The sequence below is a fragment of the Coloeus monedula genome (assembly GCF_965178545.1).
Source record: "Coloeus monedula genome assembly, chromosome: 1".
NCBI classification, from domain to species: domain Eukaryota; kingdom Metazoa; phylum Chordata; class Aves; order Passeriformes; family Corvidae; genus Coloeus; species Coloeus monedula.
The window spans coordinates 2,055,032-2,078,221 of NC_138781.1; the positions used below are offsets into that span (position 1 = coordinate 2,055,032).

The following is a 23,190-nucleotide window of genomic DNA, read 5'->3' on the forward strand; positions in this document are numbered from 1 at the left end:
CTTAGCTCCGACTGGGCGAGTGGGGAAGTTAGACTGGCTTAAAATGACAGAGGAGCTAAACTTGGTCCTGATTGGGATCAGAGAGCTGGGGATGAACCTCAGCGTGAGATGGTGGATCCTCTTCCCGCCATCACCACAGACGATGCACGTCAGCAAGTCCAGGGTGGTGGAGTACCAGGACTCCCTCAGAGGGTGGTGGTGGCTCCTCTGGAGCTGATCTGAGCAGGAAAACCACATCCCAGTGTGACACAGCCCACTGGTGCTGGGCTTCAACCCCTGCTGGGCACAGCCCTGCTGCTCGCAGGCCACAGCCAGGCCAGAAACCACAAGCAAAATACTGGAGAGCCACAAGTGATCCAGGAGCTGCTGGGGAGTCATTCCAGCCCTCACAGCTTGAACTTCAGCTTTTCACCCAAGATAATGTCCAAACCTCCCCTGAACTTCACCTGAGCAAGGGCACAAACTGCCCTGCCATAAAAACTGATTTAACCCAACTGAGATTAACCAGCCTGGGTGAAAGATTTGCCTTCCTTGTGTAAAAGTCATCACCTGGGAGCTCTTCATCTTTGTGCTTGACTTTGAGCAGCTCTGTGAGACTGTGGGGATCTGCAGATCGTGGGCATTTTGCTTCTTGGGTTAAAAAATGTATTTACTCAAGAGGACTCTGAGCCTCACAGGCTGCATGTTGCACTCAGCATTAAAGTAAGGGCAAACACAGGCCCTGGAATTCAAGGAATCCCTACAGTTCCTCACCAAAATCTCTCTTTGCTTTGCTCAGCTGAGCTCTCGGTTCCTGAACCCTCTCTAGGCTTCCACCAATCCCCAAAATTAGCACCAAGGTTGGTGGTGATGCCCAAAGCACCGCTGCTTATCCACAGTAGAACAAACGTGGAGATTGCAATGAAAACATCCCAAAATTCCCACCGTAGCCGAGAAACATAGCACAAGAAATTGTGCCTCTTCAAGGAAGTCGAGAGGATGGTGGGACCTAGGATTTCTGGGCAGGAGATAACATTTCTTATCAGCACTGGCATTGCTCCACTGCAGGACATGATGGGGCAGTGTGTGGGTGATCCAACTTCTGCCTGGCTGCCTCCCACACCAGGAGGTCCAGCAGAGCCATGGCTGAGCTGCTGAGGAGTAATCCTCAGCTCCAGAGCAGCAGTGTGGTCTCCAGGAATAAGCCAGGAACCAACGCTGATTTCCTACAGCCCAGTGTCAGCTTTCCACCCTCCCCAGCTTAGATCCATTGTCAGCACAGCCAAAGGCCCCACATCCCATTGCCAGTTGCTTAATCCATTCCTTCCCGCTCCACTGCCAGTACAATAATACCCCACTGAGGGGATCCACCTCCCAGGAAATCCTCCTTTAACACCCTCCAAAGGAGCAGCCAGATTTATCTCTGCTGTTGTTCTGGAAAGCTAAATGAGGACTCATCTGTTCTAATCCCCTCTTAAGATTTCCAGTTGAGGCCTGTGCTCCCATATTAGCATTTCTGACAGCTCCTACGTGTGCCCTGCAAGGCTCCATGGGGGGAAACCACGTACCAGCAACTGCTTCAGGTACCCCACTATCTCTCTCTCAGGTGGAGGAGCCTTTGCAATGACCCCATAAAAATTCCTGAAATGAAGACTTGGGTTAAATGGGCCTGGAGATCTTCCTCAGAATGAATCTCATGACTCGTCCTTTGCTGGAGAGTTTGGGGACTGCTCCTTTCATGTGACACTGGGTGTTTTCCTTGGCCTTGTTTTTGGCATAGCAGATTTTGAGATTTCCCAGAATCAGAATCCTGGAATGGTTTGGGTTGGAAAGGACATCCTAGATCAGTCACTTCCACCCCCTGTCCTGGGCAACGACACCTTCCACTATCCCAGGCTGCTCCAAGCCCCGTCCAGCCTGGCCTCGGACACTTCCAGGGATCCAGGGGCCTCCCCAGATTCTCTGGGCACCCTGTGCCAGGGCCTCACCACGCTCTGAGTAAAGAACTTCTTCCTGACATCTGCAGAACTCATATTCTATTGGTGGCTGTGCCATCTGGTTCTAGGGTCACCTACAGGGGATGGGACATTCACAGGATAAACAACAATGGCTTTAAGCTGAAGGGGAAGAGGGTTAGATGGGATATTGGGGAAGAATTCTTCCCCGTGAGGGTGATGAAGCCATGGCACAGGGTGCCCAGAGAAGCTGTGGCTGCCCCTGGATCCCTGGAAGTGTCCAAAGCTGGGCTGGATGGGGCTTGGAGCAGCCTGGGATGCTGGGAGGTGTCCCTGCCCATGGCAGGGGGGTGGAACTGGATGATGTCCCAGTTCCTTTCCAGCCCAAACCGTCGCATCAATTCTGGGATTCCATGAAATATCAATATATCCACTGAGCTCCTGGACGATACTGTGTGCTAAGGAGACTTGTTGGGCATGTGATTTACAAGCTCCAGAGTTTTTACTCCTCCCAGCTAACCTGGGAGAAGCATCTGTTTGTCAGGATGCATTTTCCAGCCTGGAACCATCAGCAACTTTGTTGTGCCAGGACAAATCCCAATTTCAGTCCTGCAAGCCTTTTTCTGGCAAGTCTGGAGCTGCACGGAAGACGTGAGCCATTTGCATGATTAAAGGTTGCAGGACCAAACTGATTAGAAAGATTCAGCAGGTTCTCCAATCCCTGCACGAGCACAGATCCACTTGGGAAGGAGCTCTGGGCACGGAATTGGCTTCTCCTCAGAGTAACTTCCACTGGTTTCCACCGAGAGCTGGAAGTTCTCAGCTTCTCTCAGGATTGATCTCTGCACCTGCAGAGCGAATTCCTCTAAATATTGTTGTGGTTTTAGTGGCTTTTCCTTTATAATATCAAAACCTGATGCTTTGATTAGTGATGGGGAGGTGGGTGGGAGGGGGTGAATCTGACAGTGTTTTCTGGCATTTAGTCCCTAATTGAAATACTCCCTTGGGGTATTTATAAAAAAAAAAAATTAAATTGGCCCAGATATTTTTTTATGAATAAGGCTTTAATTAACTTTTTACATATTAAATGTACATCAATGGAAATAGTTAGACAAATAGCAGGGGTGTTAGTCACGCAGAAGCGAAGGGATGATTCAGTCAGGGACTGCGTGTGTTACAGAAGCCTCTCCCCTCCGAGGGCACATGTGAGAGATGCTGAGAGGGAAGGGAAATTAGCATGAGAGATGGAAGCGAGCGTGGAGAGGGAACATATTAAAAAAGGCCAGGAGAAAGGCAAGGTTCCCAGTGGAATTCCAAATTAAGGATTCCCTTGCTTACGCAGGAATCACTCACGGAGTCCAGGGACCTTGAGCTCTGTTCCCAGCTCTGCCTCCGATCTGTTACGCAACTCCACAGCTCCGTTCTCCCCTTCCTTTCACTCCCACCCCTTCCCTTGGCTGGGCCAGGTTGATGTGACAAGTTCTCCTCCACGTCCACTCTGATTGCAGCTGGGGGACCCGGGCAGAGTTTGGGAAGAGCAGAGTAACGGTGAGGGTAGCGAAGCGTGAGCAGAGATCGCCCGGGGACGGGGTGGGAGCTCCGACCTGGGAGGTTTTGGAGAACAGGTTAGACAAACATCTGTCAGGGATAGTTCAGGCAGAGTGGATCCTGCCTTTGGGCAGGAGGGTGCGAGGTCCAAGTCTGATAGCTGGGATTTTAAGTGCTCCTGGAAGCACTGCCAGAGCATCCAGATATTCGTGCAAAATCCAAAGTGAATGGTATCATTAACAAAGTGAGTTTTTTGTAGGGAAAAATGGAGTATTTTAATACCAAGATGCACCCCTAATTACACTGGCTTAACTTCTCTGCCGCTTCCACTGAATCAGATAAAAGTTATTCCGATTTACACCAGGCCAAGAGGAGAATCAGGCCACGTGTTTTTCTGCTGGTGGCCAAAATATATATTTTTACTTGACTCGATTTATTCAGTAACTGATTTGCATAGACATTTCCGAAGGCTGCTCGGTTGCTCTTTTTTGGTTTTTTTCAGGTTTTTTTTGCACTTCACATGTCATCTATCCCCCACTCATTACACAGGGCAGCAGCAGTGTTGCCACCGAGGGAGCTCCCATTTAACAGCAAGAGAGGAATCTTCAGCAGTTCCCATCCCGAGGGACGGCAGGATGCGGAGCTTTGATTTTCTTGCTCTAAGACAGGCAGGGATGAAAGCGATGTGGACTGTCAGTAAACCCTTAAGGTGCTGGGTTCCTCCAGCAGTTTGGCAAGTGCCTTTCCCTCCCACAAAAGTCACCAAAATCAGTGTGGGCAGAACAGGTCATCACCTCTCCTCCCCTCCAAGTTAATATTCTGAATTAGGGAGCTGTGAGTTGTTCCCACCAACTCCGGAGAGCACACACCCAGAGCCGGGGGCTGTGGATGCTCTTCATGAACCTGTAACAGAACATCAGATGCCAAATCAGGAATAACATCATGTCCAGTCCTCAAATATGAAGGCAGGGCTGATATAGGAGCAGACAGGCATTTGGTGAATTGACAGCAGCAAGAATGAGAAGCCAAAGCTGGAATTGCGAGTTTTGTTGCAATCAGGTTGGCAAAGCTGTGGAAAATCCTCACGATGTGAAAGAAAAGAAGAAAATACACTGTGATGACACATAGCCTGAGGAAGGGAAAGCTTCATCAAAGGGTCTGTTATCATTTGGCTTAAAATGGGTGAACCCAGAGACAGAGATGGAAGCTGGATCGAAACCCAGGGCACCTCCCTGCTCTTCCCACTCGCTCACAGCCCCAGTCCCCACTCAGAGGTTATTCCCATTCAGGGTCCCCATCTCTTTCCTTGCCTAGGAGGGCAAAACCCATGTGCAGTTCAGGCTGGAAGAGATGATTTCCAGAGGAGAGAGGATTTCTGGACACTTCCAGCTCTGCTGGCCATGAGGGCTGACCAGTGTGTGGCACAGGGCATTTCTCTGATTAGAGCTGGGCATTATTTGAGCTTAAGAAACCTGGGCAAAACAAGGGACACATCAGATGAATGAAACTGGCTTGTCTTGTGAATGGTGACAGGTTGAGAAAAGTATCTGGAGGTGTTTGGTGTCCTCTGCTTCTACAGCAGGTTATTTGATTTTTGGGGCTGTTTCAAGGTCAAGTAGCCCTCTCTCATTGGTGAGGGCAAGGTCAGAGCTTCACTGTTTTAAACCAGAAGCAGATACAAGTTCTGGCTATTTTGGTGCTGATGTCATCATTATTATCTAACCCCTGTCTGTGATTTGACAGTGAAGCCAATGGAAAACTTCCAAAAACCGAATTTCTATGGTCTTATATACACCAAGAACACAAGTCCTTGTCTTCTTCAGGGTGTGACAGATTCCCAGGAGGTCCCCTAGCCATGTATTCACTTTCCATGCTGTTGCTGAGCTTCCCAAACCCAACCAGTGGCATTTTCATCCCAACAGGATGACAGGCTGACTCCTTGTGGGGGCTGAAATTAAATGTTATTAGGACGTGATGCAGCAGAGGGTGAGGTGGTCAGGATGATTCCCTTCAGTTTTTAAGCACTAGGACTCATTTCTCCATACCTGGGACCAGCACCAGGCTGATCACCAGCTCGTAGACTTTTCTCAAGATTTAAGAGAACGTCTCAGAACACAGCTGTTGGTCGTGGTGCAAGAGCAAGTAGTGGTGGGACAAGGGGATGGTTTTAAAGTGAAGAGGGAAGGCTTAGATGGGATTTTGGGAAGGAATTCCTTCCCTGTGAGGGTGGGCAGGCCCTGGCACAGGGTGCCCAGAGAAGCTGTGGCTGCCCCTGGATCCCTGGAAGTGTCCAGGGCCAGCTTGGACGGGGCTTGGAGCAGCCTGGGATTGTGGAAGGTGTCCCTGCCCATGGCAGAGGGGTTGAAACCAGATCTTTGAGGTCCCTTCCAACCCAAACCACTCTGTGATTCTCTGTTTATATGATAAATGTTCCTGCTGAGGACCACAAAATTCTATGCACAAGAAAGTTCTGAGTCTTTATCCACCTGGCCAGCAGATGTGTTCATGGAAGGTGGAGCTGTTTCCTTCTGGAAAGGGTACTGTAGATCAGTTTTTGAGGTTCCTGTTTCGGTTGGGATTTGTTGGTTTTCCCATCTTTAGGAGTTGAGCTCCTTCAGCAGTGTCCTCACATGCCATCCCCCAGAGATGGACGCGTTCACAGCTGGAGACAACCTCAGACACGTGTTCAATATAGTGGGCTCCCTTCTCTGCTTGAAATTTATCCAAGAGCTCCGGCTATAATCAGAATATCTCTCATCCACAGCTTATCTGCTGACTTAAAATTGCTCGTAAAGCATCCAGCCTGTGTCTGGGGCTTTGCAATTTCCGTATTCCTCGGTGTCTAAATAGGTCTGAAATTCCCTAGCATTGCCCTCAAGTGTTTGGGATTAGAAAGTGGGAAGATAATGATGGCTCTCCATCTCACAGGTGGGCAGCTGGGGCAGAGGCAGGGCAGAGGAGCTGTTTGAAAGTCATGTTTTGTAGCACTGAGCCCTTTCTTCTCCCTTAGGAACCACAGATCCAGCCTCCAAACCATGCTTCCTCTCACAAGCTATTTATAAAAAGTGGCTTTTATGCTGTGGGAGCTACATCAAATTTTTCTGCTTCCCCAACTGGGTGAAACTGAAACCCACAGAAGAAAACAAAACCAGATTGCCCAAGCCTGCTGCAGGGAGGTGAGCAGCTCCTCCAGCACTCAGACCCCCTCCCTCCTCCAAGTGGAGCCTGTAAAGCAAAAACTTCTGCGAGCCGAAAAATTGGTTAATTGCCTCAAATTGATTCCATGGTTTTATTAAGATATTTTCCCAGCTCTATTATGGTTAATTATTTGTATTACAGTAGACTCTGAGGCCCCAAGCAGAGATCAGGGCCCCATTGTGCTAAATAGTGTACAAGCACTTAATAACAGAATCATTCTTTGCCCCAGATAGCTTGCAATTTTGTGGGGAGCTGCAGTGGAAACACACCACAGCTCCTGTGAACACCTTTTAGGAGAGGTTAACGTGGATTTTGGAAGCCAAGAGGGTCCCTCACAAGAGCCTGTGCAGCCCCACTCTTCCTGCTGAGCTCCGGCAGGAAAAACTCGAGGGAGAATCTGGATGTACAACCAGGAGATGAATGCCCCACCTGGCTCAAGGCTTCGTGAGGGGAATAAAGAGAAAGAAGAGTGAGGAAAACTGAGCAGGTTCCTGTGCTGCTTTCCCCTTCTTCACCTTTGGTTTGAGCTCAGAGACCAGGCTGAGGGAGCTCGTTATCCTGGGGATTTCCAGCCTCGTCTTGCAGAGGCAGAGCTTTCCTCTGCTTAGGTGCGTGCTAAGATGAGCACAAGCCTTGCAGGGACCCCACTTCCTCCCATCCTGAGTGAGGAAGTGGAGCAAAAATGCAGAAGGGGAACCCTGCGCTTCTCCTTCTCCCTCCTCCCAGCCCACTCCGCTGCCAAGTCTCTGTGGCTGCGTCTCACCCGTGCGTGGGAGATCTCGATTATCGAGGGGTCAGCACTGGGGGATCTTTTCTACACCTTCAAGCGAGCGGGGAGAGTTCTGAGACCTCGAAGCCTTGCTGGAGGTGATGTTTGGGGCTGGGAGTGTGACAGGTTGGGGGTGAATGAGCAGCTGCTGATTCAAGCCAAGGGTGTTGCTTGTACCCCAGGTGCTGCTGAGCTCTGGGTGACCCTCAGGGACTGCACATCTCTGCATTGCCCACCTCTCCCTGGGGCTGAGAGGACGTGAAGGGCAGCAAACTGTAGCTCAAAACCAGGGAAAAAATCCAATTGTTTCCAAGCACTAAGCTCAGGCCTCAAGCGGAGCAGGAACCTCTGGAGATAACGCGGTGTCTGTGTGTGCATGTGTGTGTGTGTGTGTGTGTAAAACAGCCTCGCCGAATCCCACAGCTTTAGCAGGGCTTTGAAAAAGATCTGGGTGGTGATTCAAAATCCAGGTTATGACCTGTGACCTTTGGATGAGAAATTGTTGCCATTTAGGATGTGTTAGGAGGTCCATCCTTTTCATCAAATGCGTGTTTCTTCTTGCTGCGGGAGGCAATCACACCGGTATATCATTAACTCGCAGAAAAGGAGGCTGTAAAAGAAGTTGATGGGGGACCTTAGCCCACACCCTGCTGGGGTCTGCTCGGAGCACAATATCCCAGCGACCATGAGATTAAGCTAAAGAGAAAAGTGAAAATGCTTTTCACGATTCACACGCCCTTTAGATTGTTTTATTAAACCATTTGAATAGGGATTTCCCTTTCGGCCGACAACGGGGCCCGGCCAATGCATAGTTCTAGGTTGCTATGACTTAGTTGGTGCTGGCTAATCACAAGTGAGGGCAAATTTCATATAAAATATCTCGGGCCATTGTCAACCTAATGCGGCGTGACAGTGCCAGCACAAAGGGGGATTCATTCACCCCAGCAGGTAATAAGGACGATTTGCCATACCAACCAGGCAGTCTCGAGGGGGGCTGTCAAATACGATCAGAGCAGCGAAATGGAGCCTCACATTCCATTCTCAGGTGGGCGAAGGCGATCCTTTTGTTCGACCATGTTGCTCCTGATAACAGAATACAATTATATTCTCCTTTTTATTTTTTTGCTTCCCCGTAGCCTACTGACCATTGGGGCTGTTTTGCATCGCAGTCTTTGGGGCTTGCCTTCTTTCCCTTGCCTTTTTTTTTTTTTTTTTTTTTTTTGTTTCCCGAGGCCAGGAGGGACCCCAATGATGCTTTAACCTGGAAGGCGCCCCGGAGAATTTCGCCCCAGTCCTTCCCCGCTCCTTTTCCGCCTTCCCCTTTCATTAAGGACTCTGTCCTGCCACAATGAGCGCCCTGTATCCCTGCTAATCACCCCCGATTGGCACACAGCTTCCTTTTGTCCACAGCCTCCCAGGGACATGGGCTGTTGGGGAGACGAGGGGTCGGGGTAATTCAGGGCGGATCGAGAGGACCGTGCTGCTCCAGGACGATGGAATATTCAGGAGAAGGCGTTTATGGGACGGCGGGAGGGGGGGATCAGACGCCACCCGAGTGTTTCACACATGACCAAGCCAACAGAAAGACAGATAAAACATTAAGCAGGGTAGGTAGGGAGACATACATGGTAATGATTAGATCAGCAGAGAGATAGGGCGATAGAGAGAGAGATAAGGGGGTTTTTGCTTTGCAGGTATCAGACTCAGGTTACTGATACCAGACCGTCCTGCTGATTTGCCTATCTTGGGGGTCTGGTTACGTGCGAGATCACCTGGGGTTGTTTTGACAGTCGCTAATTAACGAGAGCATTCCAGCCTTCAGCCCAGCCTCGGCTCAGGCTCACACGGGGACTCGGGGGGCTGCAGGGAGCACCGGCCCTGCTCCCAGGGCACGAGGCTTGCAGGCTGCTCTGGCGTCCGGCAATCTGGCTCTACCTGTTTCAGGTAGAGCCTGAAAGGTTTGGAAGTGCACGGAAGGCTTGGAAGTTGGAGCACCACACTGGAGGTTGCGGCTCTGTTGTGCTCCAGTGCAACGACAACCATGAGCAACCAACAGAGAGAAAGTGAAAAGGCAAAAAAAAAAAAAAAAAAAAAAAAAGAATAAGAAAAAGAAAAAGCTCATCATTCAGATGTTTTAGGGAAACTTGGCCTTCAGGATTTTACAGGCTGTGCTAAGCCAACCTCCTTCAATCCAGCATTCTCTCTTATCTGTATCGCCTTCATGTTCCCTGGCAGGAATTGCCCATTTAATAATTTCCCTCCAATGAGCTGAATCACAGCTAATCTGATCAAATGTCTTCTGAGGGCCTTTCATCTTCCCAGGGATGTGTTGACACTAGCACAGCTGGTTCAGAGGAAACAAGAACTCAATCAGAACTCCGTTCAAAACACGGATGGGACCCAAACCTAACCTTTCCTTTAAGATATGCAAAAGTGTGGTTAACTTCTTGTTATTATGCATTTGCATAAACCTTTGCATTTAGGGGCCTGATTTTTAAGTGGTTAAAAAAGCCAAGCAAAGCCCGGAGCTGGATTTTGATGAGAAACTGTGCAGAATCAGCTGGGCACAGAGCTGACAGGGCAGAAGGGGACAGGAAGAAGAAGGGGACAGGCTGTGGTGTGACACAGAGCCATGGGGTTGGCATCACCTGCTGTGCTGTGGGTACTGCATTTCTCCCAGAGCTACAGCTGCTCTTGGAGCCACCCTCATCCCATTCCAGGGAAAGCCTTGGTTACCTGCAGCTCCCAGGGACTGCTGTTCTGGCAGACTGGGCTTCCCTAGGTTTGGAGATAAACCCACGTGGGAATGCTGCCGAAGAGGAGGGGATCTGACACAGGCCTGCACACCAGGCAGCGGCAGCAGGAGCTTGGGTTTCACTGGTGAATGACTCCAGATCATTCAGGTCAGTCTGTAGAACTGCATAGAGACTGCAGTTGTGGACTCCCCATCCCTGGAAATGTTCAAGGATGGGCTGGATGGGGCTCTGAGAAGCCTGGGATAGTGCAAGGTGTCCCTGCCCATGGCGGGGGGTTGGAATGAGATGATCTTAAGGTCCCTTCCCATCCAAACCATTCTGGGATTCTATAATTCTCTGATTCCAGTCTTACAAAGAGATCTTTGGGGAGTGGAATTAGTGATCCTCCTCCATCCAAGGGATCCCAGGCAGCCATTGAGGCACTGCTCCTCTTCAAAGGTTCCCAGGTAATCAAGGTCTTTGGGATAAGATTGGTGGGGGTTTATATAACTCTGGACCCGTCTTAGCACAACACAGAGCTGCTCTGGAACATCCTGGAGCTGCTGCCAAGACCTATAACCAGATGAGGTGCCAGTTAGAAAGTCTCCATGTCATAGAATCATAGAATAGTTTGGGTTTGAGGACATTTAAAGGTCCTCTAGTCGCACCCCTTTGCAATGAGGTGATCACAACTCAGCCCAGAGGCAGCTCAAGGTGCTGAGGTTCTCCTGGAAGGCCCCACGGATGAAGAGTGATCCCAGCACAAGCATCATTCCTGGGGTAATAAGGCATCATGCAGCACTGGCTGAGGAGAAAACTCTCTCTTGCCCCTCTCCTTTGGAATGCTGCAGGCTGAAAGGGTGCCCAAAGCTCAGGCTGGAGGGTGTAAGATGAGCTTTCTGCCCATTGCTTTGCAAATGGGGAAACTGAGGCAGAGTTTTGGAGTCACCCATGTCCAGAGAGGCCCTCTGTGCAGCACGTGTATCCCACTGGGTGAGGCAGTCACCAGGCTCCAATCTTCCCACAGCCTCTGGAGTCTTCTCAGAGTAACCACAAGGGCTCCCTGACCGATGCTGCTGTGGTCGAGCAGGAAATCGGGGTCAGGGCACTTGGTGCTTGGTGGTTTAGGTTTGGGAGTAACACCAAGGAAAGAAACAAAAGCTTTAAAGATCTCAGAATCTCAGGATCTCTTCCTTAAGCTTTCACTCAGGAAAGTATTTTCCAACATAACCAGGATGGACACTGCTCACGCTGCTGAATTTGGGAATGTGCTCTCCCACCAGGAAGCCTGACTTGTCCCCTCCTACAGCCCTCATGCTGAGCACATCCAAGGCCACAACTTCCATCCTAATGGGTGGGAGGTGTATTTTTGAAAGCAAACAGCAAGAGTGGGACAAGGACCCACTGCTAAGGAGTAAAGGGGTAACTGAGGAGGTACCAGGCCTGAGATGCTGCAGGAGACCAACGCACTGCAGATGGTGAGGATGGGCCAAGGCAAACGCGAGCTGTGGAAACAGGGACCTCTCCAGAGGGAAGCTGAGGGAAGCTTGAGGCTGAGCCAGGCTTATGTAAAACCTTTCGGTTGCTTTATCTGAGATGGGATCCACTCTTGCTACAATCGAGAGGAATGTGGGGAAACTGAAGCTCACCTGCCTCCGAGGCTGCCAGAGCCAATATTTGGTTTCCAACGCTCCCAGTATTTTCCCCTCGAGCAATGTCAGGGTCCCAGCAGCCGTGACACCCCTGTGATCCTCCTCCTCCTCCTCCCCTGCAATGGGAATGACGCTTGTTCCCCTCCAGCACTTGGGCACTGTCTGCGCAGCGTGGATGGATCTGTCAGCCAGTGTGTGCCAAGGAGTTCCCTGTTCTCTGCCTTCCCCTGGTGCTGGGCCAAAATTTAATAGTTCTTATTGGCAAACGATTTCCTGCTTGGTGATCATTCAAAAAAAAAAAAAAAAAAAAAACAAAACTGCTTTAACATTTTTTTTTTCCCCACCTTCACTCCTTTCCCTGGGGAGAAATATGTCCTGTGAAAATGGGAACCTGCATTTCTTACAATGGTTTAGGTTGGAAAAGACCTTTAAAGTTCATCTAGTCCAACTCTCCTGCAGTGAGCAGGGGCACCTTCCAATAGATCAGGTTGCTCAAAGCCCCACCTAATTTCACCTTGGCTGTTTCCAGGAATGGGGCATCCACCACCTCTTTGGACAACCCGTTCCAGTGCTTCACCACCCTCATCATAAAAATTTCTTCCTTAAGTCTTGATCCACATCGTTTTAGTTTAAAACCATTGCCCCTATTTTAGCTCAACAGGCCCTACTGAGAAGTCTGTCCCCAGCTTTCTTCTCAGCCCCCAAAGAGCATCGTACAGTGGAGGACATCATCCCCATATCTTGAACTCACAGTTTTTTGGCTTTCAGGGATCTGCTGCTGAGCAAGTTTAGCAGAGCCCAGCTGGGCTGAGGGACTGGAGTATCCCCTGCTGGAATCTGGGACAGTCTGGGCTGCCCTGCTCCTCCTGCACGTGGATCTCAGGGCCAGCAGGCAATGCCATTTGTGTTGGTATAAGCCCTCCATGTGCTTTTGCGAATCCTGGGAGCTCTGACTCACCAGTCCCGCTGGATTTCCCTCCTGCTGTTCAGAAAGCAGCCGTGCCTGCAAGGCTGCCAGAGCCTACAGAAACTTCTTCTCCCAGGGGCCACCAGCTACTTAACAACCGAGCAGGCTCTTTTGGTATTAATCTTTCCTGGGATTCTTCTTTTTGCTGCAAAGTGGTGCAGCGTGAGCTTTCATTCAAGCCCTTCTGGTTTATCTTCATGGAACTGTTCATGGGTGACTCTCCCCACGAGGGAATGGCACAGCTCTGCTCCCACATCCGGGGAAGGTGTCTCCCTTGATGGATTCAAGGAGGAAAGCACAGTGTGCTGAGAGCACCTCGTTCGAAGGCTGGGCTTCCAAAATTCTTCACGAATTCCTCAGCACCTTTCTCCTTTGGACAACACCTTCCAATCCCCATGATGCCAAGTGTGCAGGAAGGACCACAGGAACCAGGGAAAATTGAGCCAGTGTAAAAGGCTGGGTTGTCCTGCTCCAAATACCAGAAACACTGAGTTGTTCCCAGTTTTATTTTCAGTTTTTCAGTTCTTGGGTCTTATTTAGTTTATTTGGTCAGGTTTTTCCCTTTTAATCCAGAGTCAGTGTAGTGTCAACTGTTGTGCAAATCCTAACTGACAGCTGTGGGTTTATATCCCCTCGAGCCAAGGAGGGAATTGAAACCCTTTCTCACACTCCCTCGTGTGCTTAGGGAGTCTGCCCTACCAGAAAAATGTTGGAAAGCCTTTGCACCTTCCACCCCTCAAAGGTGGGTGTCTCAAGCAGCTGGAGCAAGAAGTGCCTTTCTGTAGACTTTTAGCTTTGAAAAACGAAGCTCAGAGAAGCCAGCACGACTCCTCCCCACAGTCCCCCTAAACAGATATTCCATTTCCCCTGTTCCACTCCATTTTTTGCTAAGTGCCTCTCCCAAGAGCACTCCAGAAGTCTGTGGTGTCAGAAATTCAGAGCTCACAGCCACACCATGCCAATGTCTTTCCAGTCGTGGAGCAGGGAGCAGGATCCTCTCCTCAGGAATGGATGTGGCTGGGAATTCTCTCCTCCATTGTCTGGGACAATTCTTTTCCATGTTGTTTATACATTATCCAGCCCCAAAAAGGCACTAAGTCAGTGCTTCACTCCAAGGACTCTGTTCCAAAAAGGAAAGATTTAAGGTGTCAGAAATGGGGACAACAGGGCTCACTGTCATGGTATAGATGTGGTAAAAAGGGATTTTCAGAGCAAAATAAACCATTCTGTTCATCCTACTGCATCAGCACAGTCCATCTTGCCACGTATCTGGGATATCTATCTGAGTTGGGGTTAATCATTTCATCATTCAGGGAAAAGATTCAGGAAAAATAAGTCACTGTCTGGGCAGAAGAACACACGAGAGCAGGTTTCTTGCATTGGACAGCTGAGATATTTGTGCAGTTATTCATTTGCCTGCCTCATCCCACAGTCTGAGAACCCTCTGCTCGGCCCCAACTCCTGCCTACAGTTCTGAAGACATCACTGAATTTAGCATTGCAGACTCCTGAGGAGATAAGCAGGATTGTCCTCAGGTGTACAGATAAGGAAGCAGAAGCACAGAATGACTAAGGGATTTGCCCAAAGTCACTTAAAAAAGCCCTGTCACAGCAGGAAAGCAAATCTTAGGTCATGTCATCCTCAGGCCTCTGGATTATCAAAATTAAACTCCTCAGCCAAGCGTTTTTGCATCTCAAGATGGGTTTGGTGCTGGGACGAGTGGTCAGAGAGGTCCTGCACAGGATATTCAGGGGACATTGAGTTTCTCAGATTTCAGTCTGGGCTTTTAGGAACACTTTCCAGAAGGGATCAGTGACTTGGAGACCTCTGCTTTAGGGGACACCCCTAAAGGCCCTCTGTGAGTCTCAGCACTTTTTCACTGATACTCAATCCCTCCAGAATGGCGAGGAAATTCTGGGGAAGCACCAGATATCCCACACTCTGGGCCTTGCAGGGAAACTCAGGAGCAGGCAGGAATTAAGCAAGCTAGCTGAAGGCAGAGAGAGCTTCGGTGACCTTGTGCTGCACTGAAAAGAAGGTGATTAAAACGCTCTGAAGTCAACATCCCCGTGAGATACTAATCCCTGCTAGCCTCCTCCTGCCAGATGACTTTCCAGAAGCTCTCTTCAAGCCCCAACGAGCTGCTGTCTCCTGCTACCAGAACCACCCAGAGAGGAATGAGGCGACCTGACAAATACACGGCACTTTCCTGCTATCTTCGCTAAATCTCTTGCATTTTTATATGGCACCTTAATAACCCCTCATTTCCATTACAAGTGCATGCTTTCCTTCTGCTTATCTCTGTCTCCATACACTCCTTCTCCATTCCTGCAGCCACACCGCCTCCGGCTACGACCCGGGGAGCTCTTCCGAGCTCGGCAGGGTCAGTTCTGCTTAGCGATGGCAGGACAGTCCCATGGCTTGGGAGGTGGCAGGACGTGACTCACACGGTGGCACCGCTCCATCTGCGTCAATATTGAACCCGGTGCCTTAAGTTAGGGGTAGGAGATGTAAACCCAGTGCCCTAATTCCGTGGAGTCATTAAGAGATCGGCTGCGACTTTCTCAAGAGACAAACTCCTCACCTCAGTGCCCCGGGGCCAGATCTCAGCTCCTTTGCCCTGCCTGCCTGCATTCCCCAGGTAGTTACGATCAGATACAACGCGATTTGCTTCCTGTTGTGTGCTCTTAAGTGGTGGCTGCATTTCAAAAGCAGGGGAGTGATTACGTCCTATCCAGGCTGTAAAAGGCACTGAGCGCTTTCTGGGAAGAGTTCAGTGTAATTGGTGCTTCTTAAGGATAATCCCATCAATTCCCTCCTGGCTTTCAACAAGGATTGAAAACGGTGCAGAGTTTAGGTGATGGACCTGAGATTTAGGGTTTGGTGTCTACAGCCAAAACTGTCTGCCCGGAACTGCTTGATCAGCTGTGCCCAAGTCCTGGCAAATGCAGGAATTCTCCAGGCTGTGCTGCCTGAAGCTCCCTGGGGTTTGGTGAGCTCTGCACCAGGACAGAATCATCGGATTGTAGAATTCTTAAGGTTGGAAAAGACCAACAAGGTCATTGAGCCCAAGCATGAAGCCAGCACTGCCACGTCCACTGGTCTCCCGTGTTCCCAAGTGCCATATCCTTTTAAATCCCTCCAGGTGATGCCACCACTGCCCTGGGCAGCTGTGCCAGGGCCTGACACCCCTTTCAGTGTGAAGAAATTTTCCCTAATATCCAACCCAAATATCCAAATTTCCCTAATGTCCAATACGTGGCCCAGCCTGAGGCCGTTCCCTCTCTCCTGTCCCTGTTCCCTGGGAGCAGAGCCCGACCCCCCCGGCTGCCCCCTCCTGTCAGGGACTTGTGCAGAGCCACAAGGTTCCCCCTGAGCCTCCTTTGCTCCAGGCTGAGCCCCTTTCCCAGCTCCATTCCCTTCCCTGGACACGCTCCAGCCTCTCAATGTCCTTCTTGTAGTGAGGGGAATGCACAGAGAAACACCTCTGTGCTGAGCTGATGCTCCTGCTGAATCCAAGCTGGGATCCACAAACTGTGGACTCCCAAGCCAAGGCCACCTCCCTCATACCCACACAGGGGAAGTTTTTCTGCACAGACACCACGGCTTTCTTTTTGGTTCAAGCTTGGCAAGGCACAGGAGGTTTGCAAACATCAGTTCAGCACCTGCAACACCTTCCCAAGAAGCCAAAGGCCTGGATCCGATCTCTCCTGAGCAGAGCAAAGGGTGATGCTGACCTAACCGAGGAACGTGCTTTAGTCATAGTCAGAGAAAAGCTCGCATCCTTGTCTCTGAATTGGAGATACCTGGATTTGATGGATGGACTGCCTGGTGGATCAGGGGTTAGCTGGGTGGTGCCGCTCTAAGAGATGCGGTGGTGTTCCTTAGGGGTTGGTGTTGGGACTGGCACTGTTTGTTGGTGACGTGGGCAGTGGGATCCAGGGCACCCTCAGGAAGTTTGCTGGTGACACCAGGCTGAGTGGTGCAGTCACACGCTGGAGGGAAGGGATGGATCCAGAGGGAGCTGGGCAGGCTGGAGATGCGGGTCTGTGCAAACCTCATGAAGCGCAACAAGGCCAAGCACAAGGTCCTGCACAGGGGTCAGGCTAATCCCAATCCCCAACACAGGCTGGGGGGAGCATGGGGTGAAAGCAGAAAGATTTGGGGACATTGGAGCTACATTATCTTTAAGGACCTTCCAATCCAACCATTCTATGATTTTATGAAAATATTGCAGGATTAGCTGGGCCACACTGGGAGGATGTGGGAGCTGTGTCAGCTTTTCTCTGGCCGGACACAGCACCTTCCACCTCCCTACCAGATTAGAATGGCACTCACCCCACCACCTCATCTCGCTTTTGTGAGAAGCCTTCTACTTTTCAGAGGCCCCAGGGCTGGTCAGAAATGTCCTTGTGGACCTCATACAAAGCTCTCCGCCCCTAAAATTTGGTTTCTGGATCCCGCTTGGACTTAGGCAAGCGCGATGCAAAGTCCCCAGTCCTGTTAGAACGGGACTGTGAAAGCTGAGCTCTCCCAGTCAAGAACTGCATGGTCATCATTTGCAGGACGCTGGGATCCTCCAGGCTGGACAGATGCTGAACAAGGGTTTTTCAAAATCACACTGGGGACCTGAGGGTTCCTGCATTTTCCTTTTTCTTTTTTTTTCTGGGTTGTAGCCCTCGGTGACTTACTAACCTCCCCAAGTGCCCTGACAAACATGTTCCAGGACATTGCTCATCCCTTCAGCTTGTAAGTTCATGCACATTACTGGATTTGCATATTGTTGTATTTGGTAGCCTTCCCAAAGCAAAGCCTGAGTTCTTGCTTAAGCCTTGAATCCAGCCGAGACTGCTCCACAGTTTTGATTGCTCCCCGAAAACATGTTGACTTTTTGGCTTGGTGCATTAAACTCTCTTCACATTAGTAAAGCCTGGAAGCATCTAGAAGGCAAAGATTAAGCCAAAATGCCCAGGGAAAGCTCAGATCAGCAAAATACGGTCCAGGGAAGGTTTGAGTGGTTTTTGAGTAGTCAGCTGATACAAAGCTTGGTAGAAGTTGGTGAAGTTGCAAATAACTTAAAATGTGACCTTGTGCCTTTATGGATCCATTCATATTTCAATGTCCCAGTGGAATCATCTGAAAAGTGTCAGAAACAACACAATTTCAAGGATAACTGGTCTGTAAGCACAAGGGGAATGGGGAGCAGTACAAGAGGTTAAGGGAGGCCAGTGATCAGAACTATGGTGTCTGCTTAGAATTGCCTCAAGGGTTTGAGAACAGCCCTGTTCACAGTACAAATCCCATTTTACTGTAGCCAAGAAGCAGTGGTGCTTTCTGAGGTGTGGTGTTGAACTGCAGGATCATTTCCTGTGAGTGAAGAAACCAAAAGTGCGAGGGAGAAGGGAAGTAAAAACTGATATCTTGGGGTATTCCCTGCTTGCAAAGCAGTTTGAAAAGTTTGGTTTTCATTTTGGCACAGTGTGGAAAAAGCACTGGCATCTGGGAAAGCCTTGCCCGCTCCCCTTCCCTGCCCAGCTCTTCCTGGGATGGAGAGTTGTGATGGAAGTTCTCCACAAAGACTAAAACTCCTCAGTCCTTAACATCTTTAGCTGATCCCACTCTCCAGCCTGAGGCAATGGGCAGAAACGGAAAGCTCATTTTCCAGTCCCTAATTAGGCAAGTGAGGAAAACTTGGGGCAGGTGCAAGGTGCACCTTGGACACTGTCACTGAGTGAGAGGCACAGCCTCGGGGAAAAAAGGGATGGAGGGTGGGGACAGTGTTTGGTTTACATCCTGAGGGTTGAGGATGTGACCATCCTGGCATTTTCCTGCCTTCCAGCCACCAGCACCTCTCCCAGTCAAGGAAGAGGAGCTTTACCTGGTGCTGGTCCCACCACTAAGAGTGAGGCTGTCATTCAGTGTAGATGTGCATTTTCCATTTTTTGGCAACATCCCCAAATTCTGTGTGTCTGAAGCGAAGCCTACGGCTCAGGGTCTGGCTGTGAGGTGCATTGACTGCACAGCACCATATAGAATATTCCATGTGGCCCCTGAAATTCAGGTTTGCACAGCTTTCTGTGGTGCCATAGCCCTGTCCAAAGACCTGAGGATGACCCCAGTCAGAACTTCTTGGCTGACCTCAGTGGCCTTGAATCAAGCCTGGTCCTGTCTGCACAGGAGCTCATTTCCTAGCCGAAGAAAACATCTTTGGAGTAAGTCCAAGCCAGACCACAGGGAAGAGGAGGATTTCCTGGCCTTCTGCCATGCCCTCCAGAGAAGATGTTCACAGGACTGATCAAACCCATCCTTCACTGGCCCTTATTCACTGACTTCTCTCTTTCGCAGCCACCAGGGAGTCCGCCTTTGTCCACGCCATCGCCTCTGCCGGGGTGGCTTTCGCCGTGACCAGATCCTGCGCCGAGGGCTCGGCCACCATCTGCGGGTGTGACACGCGCCACAAGGGCTCTCCTGGGGAGGGCTGGAAGTGGGGAGGCTGCAGCGAGGACGTGGAGTTTGGGAGCATGGTGTCCCGGGAATTCGCGGATGCCCGGGAGAACAGGCCCGACGCTCGCTCAGCCATGAACAGGCACAACAACGAAGCTGGAAGGACCGTAAGGACATTGAAGTTTTACCTTTCCTATTGTTATTTTCTAACCCGACATAATGAATGGTGGGAGGGAATTAAGGGGACTAAAAGGATCGAAATCTGGGCAGATTTACGTCATGAAATGGTAATACCTGTCCTATGATAGTTCTAGATCGATGTGCCTGATCTATGAAAGCTCCACATAAATTCACCCGCGCGGCTGTAAATGTCTGCCTTGCAGTCAGTGGTCCAGAGCTCTTCTGTAGAGAATGGAGCAAGGCAGGCTTAGGATGGGATTTCATTCCGTTTTATAAAGATGTCTACCTCCAGAAGTTGTGGACACCTCATTCCTAGAAGTGTTCAAGGCCGGGTTGGATAGGGCTTGGAGCAACCTGGTCTAGTGAAAGGTGTCCCTGCTCATGCCAGGGTGGTTGGAACGGAATGATTTTTAAGGTCCCTTTCATCCCAAATCATTCTGTGAGTCCACGATTAGAGTTATTAACTCAGTTAATAATGTCCTAATTGTGCCTGTTCCCTTCCATTGGCTGTGGGGCACCTGAAGTTTGGGTGCAATTCCCCTTCTCTGCAGCCTTGAGGGAGGAGGAGAGCAGGAGACCTTTTCCCACAACCCATCTTCTCAACCCTGTTCAATTTCCCAGGAAATTAGAGGCAATATGACTCTGGTACCTCCTGATTAAACTTGGACCATGCCCTAAAGCTGTTTTCACTTCAAACAATCCTGGAACAAAATGTGTTGGGGAAAAGAAAGCACAGAATCTGCCTTATACACAATGAATCATTTCCCTGGGTGGAATAATCCCAAAAGGGGGATATTCCTTTTTTTTTTTTTTTTTTTTTTTCATCTCAAGAATAGCCCATAAGTGCCAGAAGAGTGTGATTTGTGGGAAACAATTTGTGGAACTAAACCACAAAGCCCTTTCTAACAGAGGTTATGCCACAGCTTCTCTGAGATAACAGAGAGCAGATTAATGTGGTTTTGTCCCCTCAGCAGAAGGTCTTGCACATATCCAGGGGGACCTTAGTGCAGAGAGCTGTAGCAAAGCCACCACAGTTGCTGGGACACCTGTCCTCAGGCAGGCTGGGGCTTCTTGAGAGCTCCTCAAGTGGATTCTATGAATCCCTGGTGGAGTTATCCCACCTCGCACCACAGCAGAGCTGTTGGAATACAACTTTTGAAAGGGAAATACCACCAGAAACCGAAATTATCTGCAATGGAGATGACCACAAGTGATGATGTGGTTTCCTCCAGCTCTGACCTAAATTATCCCAGGTACCCCCAGGGATGGGGCCGTGCTTGTGGCAGTTACTGGGATACGTAGTGGGACAAAGAGGGCTGTGGAGAATCTGTAGAGAGTGGAAAGGAGGGATTTTCTTTAAAGCGAGAATTTGCTCTGAAGTGAGAATCCTTGGAAAAAAATGAACAAACATCCCTGTGATCACAGGCCCGCAGAGGTCTTTTTACTCTAAGTCTTGTGTCTTGGTGCTGGGTTATTTTAGGATATTTTACAGGTGTCAGAGATTAGAAAGCAGATGTCACACCATGACCTGAAATCTCACTGTTTTAGAAAGCACTGGTGTTGTCCATTCTCACCATGCCAGCACCCATGGGGCGGCTCTTCCAGGTCTCCATGCTTGAATGTTCCCAGCTAGACCTGAGCCATGGGCAGTGTTTCCTATTAGTTCCCATAGGAACTCCAACCCTACCACTCCGCCAGGAGTTTTGATTAAGTTCAGCGTGATTATAGGAACCAAACCTTTTGTGGTTCTCTCTCATGGCTAATTACAACCTGCTTTGTGGCGGGTGATACTCTGTAAATAACACAGGAAAGCACCTGGTGAACACCAAGGTGCTGATTCATGGCAAATCTCTTGGACTCAGGCTGGCACTCGCCTGTTCACGTACCCAGAAATTTGCTGATCACTCTGAAAATGCAGATTATCAAGCTGGTTGCATAAGGTTGTCTCCCACCTCAGAGTACTGGAGGGCAACACCTCTGGAAATATTTAAGCCCATTTTATAAGAGGTAAAACCAGGTAGCAAACTTCTGGGATCAATAATCACCCTCCTGTTTATCCTAGGAAAGTGTTTTGTGTTGAAGCCTGAGTGTTTCAAATCAAAAGTTGGGCTCTTTGTTTTTTTTTCCTTTGAAATGATTTTAGAAAAATCATAACCCTGGCTTAAAAATAGAAATAAATTCTTTTTCAGTTTCTGAAAGTAGCCACAGCAAGGCTTAAACCTTGTTTGCTTAAGAAAACACAAAACATATGTAAAGGATGGAGTTCTGTTCTAGATAGTTAGGACATTTCATATTCCTTTAATTTCCACTGGAAAAGCTGCATATTTCATTTGTGAAGGCATTGTTTGAGTAGCTTTGTGTGTTCTTGGCTTCTCTGCCCAGATGTGATTGAATTGTGATCCTGGGTGACAGCACTGTAGTATTTCCACATGAAGATGGAAGTTAATATGATCCAAAATCTCCTAGGTGAAAATTTTTGGTAGATCTTTAAATCTGAGTTGGGAATCAGAACCAGTCACTGAAAACTGTAAAGTGCAGAAGTTTTATCTTAGACCCAGCAGTGAGCAGGGCATTGACTGGGGGGTGAGACAACTTTTGTTCTCAAGAGTGTAAATATATCTATGAAAACATTCATAATTCTTTGGAAAATCACGGCTAAGTAGCAGAATGTCGTAAGTGTTTTAATTACAGGTTAATGTGTTCCTTCTCCTTTGCCTTCCTTCTCTTTTGCAGTCTATCATTGAGCTCATGCACCTCAAGTGCAAGTGCCACGGGCTCTCGGGGAGCTGCGAAGTGAAGACCTGCTGGTGGTCCCAGCCGGACTTCAGGGTCATCGGCGACTACCTCAAGGACAAGTACGACAGCGCATCGGAAATGGTGGTGGAAAAGCACCGGGAATCCCGCGGCTGGGTGGAGACCCTCCGGCCCAAATACAACTTCTTCAAGGCCCCAACAGAGAAGGACCTGGTTTACTACGAGAACTCACCAAACTTTTGTGAGCCCAACCCTGAGACAGGCTCCTTTGGGACCCGCGACAGGATCTGCAACGTCACTTCCCACGGGATTGACGGTTGCGACCTTTTGTGCTGCGGCCGCGGGCACAACACGAGGACTGAGAAAAGGAAAGAGAAGTGTCACTGTATCTTCCACTGGTGCTGCTACGTCCGCTGCCAGGAGTGCATACGAGTCTACGATGTCCACACGTGCAAATAAAGCAGGCAAAGCCCTTCCCCGGGCTCCGAGTGGAGAAATGGATTTTGAGCCTACTTCCTCTGAGGTTGCAGACGTGAGAGAAGTCTACTTTTTTGATATTGAAAGAATAAAAAACTGGACAAAAAAAAAATTAAAAAGGCTAAAATTGGTTGGATAGAATAGGTCTAATGACTTCTGGGCTATCCCGAGGTACATCTGGCAGTTACACAAGTTCTGCCCCAACGCCGATGCCTCCAGCAGGAGAGCAGCTTTTTCTTCCAGCCCACAACACTGAGCTGGAAAGAAGAGCATTAGCAAAAGCATGGATTTGCTCTGCTCTCACCCACCTGAAGTGACTCGTGTGATTAAGTGTCCTTTGAAAGACTTGCATCTTCCTAAGTATCTCCTTTTCCCTCAGCCAGGCAGAGGCTGTGCTGGACAGCAGCACTGAGCTTTCTGAGAGATCTCTCTGCAAACCCAAATGGCCAGACTGTGTAATATAAGCAATAGCAGCAAAAGAAATAAAGGCAGATAAATTAATGATTTTTTTTTTTAATAAAGAGCATGACTA

General features: G+C 49.4%; 1 protein-coding gene across 1 annotated transcript in view; it reads left to right on the top strand.

Annotated features, from left to right (window-relative positions):
* Positions 1-22,640, top strand: part of WNT3A (Wnt family member 3A) — a gene marked incomplete at both ends in the record, with an annotated part of 83,673 nt that extends 61,033 nt beyond the window's left edge. Inside the window, 2 exons of the mRNA XM_082277237.1 lie at positions 19,149-19,414; positions 22,161-22,640. Of these exons, the coding sequence (XP_082133363.1) occupies positions 19,149-19,414; positions 22,161-22,640 (746 nt within the window). The remainder of the gene's footprint in view (positions 1-19,148; positions 19,415-22,160) is intronic.
* Between the last annotated feature and the right edge of the window lie 550 nt (positions 22,641-23,190).